The 10,263-nt window shown below is 46.5% G+C and overlaps 1 protein-coding gene across 7 annotated transcripts in view; it reads right to left on the reverse strand.

The window, feature by feature from the left end:
• TNC (tenascin C) overlaps positions 1-10,263 on the reverse strand; it is a 73,035-nt gene that overhangs the window by 46,589 nt on the left and 16,183 nt on the right. For 5 of the 7 annotated variants that reach the window (XM_017740331.1, XM_017740328.1, XM_017740332.1 and 2 more), the window contains exons 2-3: positions 1,488-2,080; positions 55-532 (exon numbers count right to left, since the gene is read on the reverse strand). In XM_017740331.1, the coding sequence (XP_017595820.1) occupies positions 55-532; positions 1,488-1,950 (941 nt within the window). In that variant the 5' untranslated portion in view covers positions 1,951-2,080. Of the gene's footprint in view, positions 1-13; positions 533-1,487; positions 2,081-10,263 lie in introns of all 7 variants that reach the window. The other 2 variants (XM_017740330.1, XM_017740329.1) reach the window with 2 other exon arrangements.

Consider the following 10,263-nt stretch of genomic DNA (forward strand, 5'->3'; position numbering starts at 1 on the left):
ACCGACGGCCGGTTTTCGCCGCGCCCGGTGCCGTGGCAGTTTTTGGGGCAGGTGAGCTCCCCGCAGTCCTCGCCGGTGAACCCCTCCTCGCAGAAGCAGGTGCCGTTCACGCAGCGCCCGCGGTCGTAGCAGTCGTTGGGGCAGATGAGCTCGCTGCAGTCCTCGCCGGTGTAGCCCTCGTCGCACACGCACTCGCTGTCCACGCAGCGCCCGCGGCCGTGGCAGTTGTGGGGGCACAGGGGCACGCTGCAGTCCTCACCCACAAAGCCCTCGTGGCACAGGCAGCGCCCGCCCACGCAGCGCCCGTGGGTACCGCAGCCCTGGGCACAGAGCTCCTGGCTGCAGTCCGGGCCCGTGTAGCCCTCGAAGCACACGCACAGCCCGTCCACGCACTTGCCCTGGTCGTTGCAGTCGGAGGGACACGAGGCCTGGCTGCAGTTGGGGCCCTTCCAGCCCGGCTCGCAGACGCAGCCGCAGATCTCGATGCTGTAGTTGCCGTGCCCGCTGCAATAGGGTGTGGTGTCCAGGCGACCTGTACCAATGATCCCAAAAACTCATTACTCCCTTGGCATGAAGATGCCTTAGGCCAGCGCGGCACATATGACCTAAAAGGACTCTGAGTTTGCTAGTTCCCTACAGGACATCAGTTTTTTAAGTTTTTAAATGAGAATATCTCTTGCTTCCTCCAGCTAGATTTACTTTACCAGGAAAGCTTTAATTTGCTCTAATGCCAGGGAAGAGCCCCTGCCAATGACTTGGCAATTGAGCATGCTGGATTCCTCATCCCTTCTCAAAATCCTCTTCCATTGACTGAGCAGCTTTCCTGACTGCTTCATTAGGGCATGCACCATGAAACATCATTCCTCCATTCACCCCAGAACACAAAAAAGCCAGGCAGCACTTTGTGTCATCGCTGTATCAGCAACTGGGAGGCCACTCTGAGCTCAGAGGGACACATCACTCTGAAGAAGACTTGTGTTTCTTCTCTTGCATGACCAACCCCTTCCCTCAATTTAAAAACCAACCAGACAGACACATTTTTCCCTCTTCTATAACTATTTGTGCTTGTCTATTGCCTTATGTCCTGCCGTATTTTTATTGGTCCCTACTAAAGAAAACTTGGAAGCAAAAATGGTTACATTGGCAGCTTCCTCAAGGGGACAAAAAGTGGAGCCAAGAGCTTGGACTGTGTGAGTTTTAATCTTAACTCTGACACAGGTTGTCACCATGCCCAAGTGCCATCCATGCTCAATGCCACAGCTACAAAGGGTCCCAGGCCAACTCCTGACCCACAGGTCTGTAAAGCCGTGGAACTGTGAATGGATGTACCTTGCACGCTGGCCAAACACATTCCCAGTTTTGATTACGTTTCAAATTTAACTGGTTGACTTGTGCTCATTCTTGAAACAGATTGGAGTATCACTCTAAACAACATCTACAGCCAGCACAAGAATTTCCCCCAAGAGCAGCTCCCCAGCCTGCCTTACCTTCTACTGCCTGGGAATTAGGACAGCATCCAGCCCCGCTGGCACACTGCTCCCTCAGGGAGGAGACCAGCCCCTCCAGCTCCTCTAGTCTGCTCAGCAGATCCTTAATGTCTGGGGCAGCTGCACAGCCACAAGCCCGGCGGGGAATGTTAATCCTGTGAGTGAAGACAATCTGGTTCCCCTCATTCACCGTGTGCTCCTCGTAGTTCTTGATGGGCTCAATTTCCGCCTTCAGGTCAGCGTCGCCGCTCGCCGTGTCCAGGTCCACAGAGCAGAGGGAGCCAACGGGCAGCTTAATGTTGTAGACGTGGTTAAAAACCACAGGCTGGTTGTCCTCTGGCAAGGTCACGTTCAGCCCAGTCTCCCTCTTCTGCCTGATAATTCTCTTGATGAGTCCCCCAGTGACGTGCTGGGACAGCAAAGCGAGGATGGCGCAGGCCAAGACCCAGCTGGGGAGTCCCATTGTGGTGCCCGGTTCCCTTTCGAGGCTGAGAGAGTCTTAGGTCTGCTTGGCCTTGGTAATCTGGAGCAGAAATTGAAGAGCCAGGTCAAACCACGCTGGCTATCCTTTTCTTTCCCGGTGTGTTTGTTTCCTAAAAGAAGAAGGAACAGTGTAAGGGATGAACTGCAGCTGCACCACCTATTGGAGGTGTGACACTGCTCGTGTGCTGCATCCTCAGAGAACAGGACCATCACTTCACCCAAGCTGCTGAGCTTGCTCTGATATATAACAACAGTGGTTTTCCAGGATCTCTGTGATTCTGAAGCAAATGCCACCAGACATGAAGAAAGCTGCTGTTATTTCCAGGTTAGAGCTAATACAGGGTGTTGTAGAAAGTTCAACTGCCTCAAGCAGAAGACTGGGGCAAAGACACCTGCTGAGTCTCAGCTCAGCTGAAAACAGACGTAAATAAAATAAATACATGTTCTGTTATGGTTTAACCAATGTTAAATTCTGTATTTCCTTCACCCCTCCACTGCTTGAAGCTTGCTGAAGGTTGGACCGTTTAAGAAGCTTGACACATTGTCAAAAGGTGCATCAACACCACCAGCTCATTCCATCCCTTTTCTATATGTTTTAAATTACTCCAGTTGCTGCGGAATCTGAACTCCAGGGCTTGTAGCTCCATAGTAAGTTCCACTATGTGATGATTTATCTAGAGCATGAAGATAAATGGAGCTCTCTGCAGGTGGAAGGTTCTGGTGTCAGTGCTTGTATCACAGGGATATTTCAGTATAAAAGTAGTGAGACACAAGAGAAGCTGAGACTCCAACGACAGAGACAGCAATAAAACTACATGTGTAAAAATGCCTTTTTAGCAGCCAATCTCCCTTTCCACCAGGCAGCTTTTCCCACTGTCTGATCTTTCCTCAGCCTTAACACAATAACTCGTGTATGGTTACAAGCACCTGGCTGGGCTCTACAGCTCTTCCTGAACCTCATTCTTTTCAATTAGCTCCGATATTTCCTCTTCCTCCTCAGTCTGTGCTTGTTCCTTTTCAGTGGAGTGAGCCAGGGGAGCGGAAAGACATCCATTGACTTCTGTGCAGGATAACCCCTCAGCATGCAGAGAGAGGAGCCAAAGCAGTAATGGACTGTCTGAACAAGCACACTTAATAAATGTCATCTCAACATTTGTTTTCCTTCCCTCTCCCAGAAAGGCTTGGTTTAATGGTGAGATCGGTGACTGTGCTTTCAGTGGTTGTGAGCTGTGAAATGCCAGTAACGGAGGAAACACCAATTTATTCTCTAAACATCATAGTTTTGATGCTAATTTATCTGTCAGATGAGAGACCAGCCTCTTCCACCCTTCTGCTTGCCCCAAAATGGAGGGATTGTTCTTCCCGTGCTATCCCAGCTGCTTTTGTGAGGGAATGACAATCATACATCAGACACTTCACTGAAGTTTAGTGGGTTTTGTAGGCAACGTTGAGCTCACAAAGGGCAAACTTCGCCCCTTTTAACTGGAGAATAAATCAGAACTAAACGAGCAGAAGGGAAGGCTTTTTCCCTGTCACGGAAAACCATTCAGCTTTAAGGCATTTCTAACACTTGGACCCCGTTTGCTCAAATATTTCTGCAAGCCCTGCCTGCACCAGAAGAGATCACAAGGTTGTTAATAAAGAGTAACAGAGACAGACATGGTCCAGGTCTCATTTCTGACTCAATCTCTAAACTGGGTTGCCAGTTCATGAAACATGTTCAGGACTGTATTTGAAGTGGGATTTTGGTCTCGAGCACTCCCACCTGGGTTTTGCAAACTGCTTCCCATGCAATTCCATGTGCTGCTATGCACTTTTTGCCCCAGGACAAGGTCATTACAGCCAAAATTGGTGCCTAACCCTCAAGTAGTCATTAAAGGCAAAAGCAGCTTGACAGATGGATCACCAATGGAAAATGGAACAAACTGGAGGCAGCTCTGCATCTAATTCTCACTGAATTTTAGTGAAAGTTGAGCATCCATTTCCTTATGGCTTTTGTAAATCCCAGCCTACAGGAATATGGGCCATTCCCAAACCAAGGAAATTGCACTTTTTTCTGCTGCTGACCGGTGCGAGCTGACAAATCACTTAATGATGGTACAAACTGATTTCTTTAATATGCCTGGAAAATGAAAAACCAGCTCTGGAAAGAGCCACTGTCATTGTCACCTTCACTACTGATGAAATCCACGTGAACACCAGAACTTTGAGTGGCGCTGCATTAGAGGCAGCCAAACCTCTCAGCCCATAGATGATACTGGAAGAATGAATGTGTCTTGGCTGATGTCCTTTTGAAGTTTCTGGAGAAACGTTGTGGTGGTCTAGGAGCAGCATTCCGTGCCTGCTCTGTGACCCCAATGCTTTGACACCTGGTGTGATGCCTGAGCAATTTAATTCATCCCCATCAGGTGTTTCCCATCCCATCTGCCAAGGGCCCAGCAGCATTAGCTGAGCTCCACTCCTGGGTCTGACATCTACAAAACCAGACACCTTCCTCCAATTATTTATACATGTCCATGGTCTTGGCAGGGAGAACAAAGAGGACACCCTTCTCTCCAACCCCAACTCCTCAAACAACAGCTCCCACCACAATGGACCACCCGGGAGCAGCAGAGAAATGAAGCCACAGCGACTGCCAGGCTCTGTTGTCCCTTCATTTTTCCTCATCTTCCCTTCCAAACAGCTCGTGTAGATTGTATTTTAAAGCTGCCTCTTGGAGAAATCCTCTCAATATTTTCTTTGCAGACATCAACTGCTGAATTATTTAGGGGCACCTAAAAGTCTTGCAGTAAGGGTTGGCAAAAGATGACCCTTCCCAGCATGAGTTTGGCTTTGTGGTCTCTCAGAGGAGCTGGCTGATGTCTGATACCTCTCAGGTAGGTTTGTATGACCCAGAGTATTTCTATTTTTACAAATATTTTGTCTAATAGAGAACACCACTCATCCTAATGAGCTGTGCCCTCAGGTCTTCCTGCTACCCTGAGTACAAAAATCCTGGCAACGATGATGTGGATGGTGTGCAAAATGTTCTGCTTGTCACGCAGGACAATAAATCTGGAGCTCATGTCCTCCTCATCTGATCATTGGCACCTTTCCACCCTCCTTGGGCAGAGTTATCTCCTGCTCTCCTTCTCCCCGAGTACAACCTCAATATAAATAAGAAGAAAAGGTGTTGTGGCCTCTCACACATCTTAAATATCTGATTAAAAAATAGAGATTATGAATTGAGAAGCAAATCATAGCATCTCTGCAGTACCAGCTGGGGCAAAAGGAGATTCAGGTTAAAAAAAAAAAAATTGTCATATAAACAGTAACTTTAAAAGTCAGATTTTAACCAAAGAGCAGAAAAAGGCCATTTCTAGAAAGCACTCCTTAAAAACCTGATCACTGCCTGGTGATACACGTAATAATATGTGGTGGAAGTAAGATGGACTGTCAGTTGCACAAAGGGAAGGAATAATTTTCATTTCCACTGCAGCCCTTTCATCTGAAGATCTGAAAGCACATCACAATCTGGCTGTCAAAAGCTGAAAAAATGTTATTAAAATGGGTTATTTCTTTGTTTAGACATTCCCCCCTTCCTCTCGCCCCCCTCCTGGCATCAGAACTTTTTCAGGACCTTTCCATTTAATTAGAAATTTGTTTCTTAATAGGAAATTTTCAATCAATCTTGAAAAAAGCCCCAGGAATCCCGACTCCTGGGGAATACTAAGCAAAGGTAATGTATGAATATTTCCCTTTCCCAAAGCCATATTTGCTAGAAAGCAGCAGGTGTGAGAAACTAAATTAATGTCTGCATACTTTAAAGTCCTGGTGTAGCAATCCAGTCTCTCCTGAACGTTCAGGGGTGGCAGAGTTGTGAGATGATTTGTGGGTATGTGGGATGATAAATATGCAGATGAGAGCCCTGTGCAATTTTAATCAAAACAGATTGCAGCGAGGAAGGAATGGAGGTGTTAGAAATGATCTCAGCTGTCCTTCCTAACGAAGGCAGAAGGCTGATTAGATTTTCTCAGACACTCTCTACATGTCATGACTTGGAAATTAGACATGAAAATGGCAGGGAAAAAAGAGAGGAAAAGAAGGAAGCAATTCCTGTCTAAGCAGATACTTCCAACATTACAGCAGGAGGGGATCAAATATTGTCAGCACATACTGGATTTGAGCACCTCTTGTTAAAATCTGGGCAAAACAGCAGCAGGCTGGGTTCTGACAGGGAGGAAGACTCTGCTGGAGAAGAGCCAAAGCCCTCTCCAGGGAACACAACAAGGAGCAGTTTGAGGTTTGTTGATTGCTAACCCCAGAATAGTTTTCTGTGATCTGTTAACTGCAGGAACTTCACATTTCCAGAGTTTCCACCAAGGCGTGCTCCATGTGTCCCCTCCAGCCTGGGGTGCCCAGCAGAGCACACGTGGAGGCACTGGCACCACGTTATCACTGTGCCCCTCTCCTTATCCACTGCCACAAAGACCAAAGAGCCACAGCAGGATTGGCTCTGACCCAGATCTTTCCCTCTCTGCACACCTGGGGGATTGGTGCATTTTCTGCAAGGAATACAAGCAGTGTTGTTACACAGGACTCCTAAACTGAGACCATCTGCCAGAGGGCATTTCCACAAGGCAAGGCCTCAGAAGATGCAACCTTTCAAAGCCAAAGTGCTGCTGTGGTTTTGCCAAGAGCTTGTGACTCCCGAGGCTCCAGGAATCTTCTCCAGCAGAAGTGGATTAAGGCTGAAGTCAATTGAAATGTTCTCAAAGCAAGGGACTGGGGGGGCCCTGGAAGTTTTCACATGAGAGGCCAAAACATGAACAGCTCTGACTTCATCATCTTCCACTGCTGTTTCCACACATTCATAACTGCAGAAAATCATTTTCTTTCCATTCCCAATTCCAACAGGGCAAAGGAATCAGCAGGGATACTCAGTGTAGGTCAAACTACATTAAATCACAGTGGAGAGCAGAAATTCATAACAGTCCTAAGCCATCAGTCCTGAACCTTTTCAGCAGAAATGATCAAAGCCAAATTGTCGCCTTTTTTTCCCCCCCTCTTTATTTACACTGTATCCGTTCTAAGGAGAGGAATTTCAGGGCAGCTGCATTCAGAGTAATTCAGAAAATCTGCTGTGTTCCCCAAGGCTCCCGGAGATTGTGGGTGCAAAGAAGTGTGGCAATTGTTTCAACCCCAATCAGACCCTGCAGATATGAATAGACCCTGAGGGTGTGAAACTCCAAAGGGAAATTTTCGTAATTCAGCAATTTTCTTCAAAGTCTTAAATCAACTGCATGAAGAGGTGAAAAGAGGGTCATAACTTTCAAAGGGGACAGAAAGAAGCTGATTGCCTTTTTCTCAATGGTTCTAACAGATAAAATGCACAGTGATAAGCAGGAATCCATCCAGGTTCCAGGTTGAGGACTTACCTTTAATTTACAGTCAAACAGCTTCACTTCTACCTCCATGGCCAGGTCATAAAGAATAAACATCCTGCAAATGCTCTGCTGTTTTCTAGATAAGAAATCCCACATCTGGAAAGCCCACACAAAACTGTGGATCCAGGCTCAGTGACCTCCCTTTAATAAATAGCAACATGTGAATAGAAAACCTTTGCCACCCCACCTACGCCAGATTTTCAGACTACAGCTCTTCCTGGAAATTACAAAGGGAGATAAGCATTAACCAAACTGATCTGGCTGTCTGTGGGAGTGCAATGGGAGTGAAAAAGAGGGAAAAAGCAAGAAAGCATCCTCTGGAAAAGCTCCATGGAGAAAGAGGCAGAGAGGAAACAGCTGGGAAGGAAGGTTGAAAACTCGTTTCAGTAGAAGAGTTGGAGTCTAGAGATACAAGTGACACAAATCCACATTTTCTGTCACAGAAGGGACTCAGTGATGTCCACGGCCCCACAGCAGGAGCCTCACGGCATCCACGTGTGCTGGAGAAAGGCAAAGAGCCTCTTCTCTGAAAGCTTCTGTAATTGTGATGGATAAACAAAGCACAGTCCTCCACTTTAAATATGGAAAACTGGGACATGGAGAGGCTGACACTGAGACTCCCAAGCTCCCCAGGAGCCTCTGCCTTTTTGCTGAGGTGTTTTACCCACTGCAAGACAGAGGAAGCTGATCCAGCTTTGCTGAGTCCCACCACAGTGGTTCAAACGCCAGCAGCTCCCAGAAGGCATTTATAGCACTTAAAGCACATAAAAGCACATTTTTCTCTGCCTTTGTGACTTAAATTCTTTTCATTTCAGGGCCAACCAGCAGTTTGTGTTTGATGTGGGTGAGCAGCCACAGCTCAGGGCTCTGGATGCCCCCTGAAGCCACCTGTGTCCCATCTGGTGCTGGCACTGCACATTTCAGAGCAGTGAAACTTCGTGGGACTGAGGACAATTACAACCAAGAACACTCTGAGTGCAGAGGTGGGAACTGCTCTGCACAGTTAATTCAGGATTGATTTCTGAGCTGTCACAGATTAGAGTTTTCAAGCCCAGAATGCATCCATCATCCATTCCAAGGGCCTTGCCCATGCCACTGGAATTAGTCGTAAAAACAGAAGGAATTCTAGATTATCTTAAATCCTACAAGAGTCTCTGGTGATCACTGGAATTGTGATCACATTTATACCTCAGCCTCTTTCAAAGAACAGCAATTAAAACAATTCATGGATGCTTTTTGCCCTGTGCGGCCCCTGAGGTCCTGCATTAAATATCACCCAGCTAAGCCCAAACTCTTCACTCCAGTTCACTTTTCACCTTTGGCCACAGCTCTTAGATGATGTTCCCGCTTTGGGGAAGCTGCAGGGTTTCTGGTTCACAGATCCTACTGTACATCATCTTGAACTAAAACCACTTGGATGCATTTTAGCCTCCACCCATCCTACCTTGGCTGGAAAGCAGCACTGACAGGGCTTTGCCAGGGCTGTTTTGGAAGGAATTTTAATTAATTGCTTTGTGTACAATTTAGAATTTAGCAAAGGCTCATATTTCAAAGCCATCAGCATGACAGTGCCACAAAAGGCAAGGAGAAATAACCCAGTGAAGCCAACATCCATAAAAATGTGAAAGAGCTCTGGTAAATTCCGAATGATAAGCATAAAAGGAGACCCATGAGAGGCTAAACCTTCTGTTGTGCAGTGACTGTTTGGAGGCAAATTAGCGTGATTATTCCATTATAAACCACTTCTGTTTCAGAAGTTTTGTCCTCTTAGCCATGGAAAATCTCTCCAGGTCTATCCTTGTTCAGGATCTCAGAGAGAGAACAGAACCTTCCAAACAAAACAATGAGTTTGGCTGATTTTCAAAGCAGATTGAAAGTTCAGGGATCGGAGGTGGGCTTCTTCCAGTATCAGTGACACCTTTGGTCAATGAAATATTAAATATGTTGAGCAAATCTCATTAATTAAATGAAAAATTAAATCAGCTGGCAGAGGTACAGCGGGGAGAAAATGACTGCTGAAAACATGCAATAATTACACAGAAGTGAAAAACAGATTATGTGACGAGGTGCCTGCCATAACAGGGTATGGAACTCAGCAACCAAGAGGTGCCTTCCAGATTCTGGGTCCTACGGACTCTTCTGATTTATGTTTCTTAGGAATTACCTGGCTGATGATGAGAAAAGCGAAGAAATCCTGCCTGAACATCCCACTGCTATTGCTACTCCATTGGGAGCAAAGGAGCAGGAGCTCAGGGGAGAGCCAGGAATGTGGGAATGGCACCGAGCTGGGACTTCGGAAAGCTGAGATCACCCCTCAGCTCTGACATTTCAGACCAGTCAGTTCTCACCTTGATTTCTAGTAAGTCTAACCAAAGTACAAATAACTAAACTCCCTAATTCTATGTTTCCAATTGCTCCTCTGGAAAGATTCTTCAGTTTACCCCTGTGAAAAGGCTTCCTCTGCTCTCAGTTTTTCTGCCTGAATTCTATACTCTTCATGCTAGAATCTCTTAATTCTTTTAATATATCACCTGGATTAGAGGAAGCCCCAAGCATGTTAAATTAGAGGAGCCAAGTGGCTGCAGCTCTTAATGAGGTTTAATCACATTCACCTTCTGAATGGGTCACAGGTGGGGACAAGATTGGTGGAGAAAAGGGCAAAGGAGATGCCTTTGGAAATGGTACAACCTGGCTGGAGCAGAGCTGCTCTGACACCACCACTGTGGTGTTTAGGGCAGAATTTACTCTTCAGGCCGATTTTTTTGTAGAATAAACTCAAATCTTGAGGCTTTGCAACGTCTGTCACCAACAGGTATCCCAGGCACAATGAAGAATTCACATTTACAAGATCAGAGCCCAAGGAAGAG

Source organism: Corvus brachyrhynchos, unplaced genomic scaffold (genome assembly GCF_000691975.1).
Source record: "Corvus brachyrhynchos isolate BGI_N302 unplaced genomic scaffold, ASM69197v1 scaffold305, whole genome shotgun sequence".
Taxonomy (NCBI): domain Eukaryota; kingdom Metazoa; phylum Chordata; class Aves; order Passeriformes; family Corvidae; genus Corvus; species Corvus brachyrhynchos.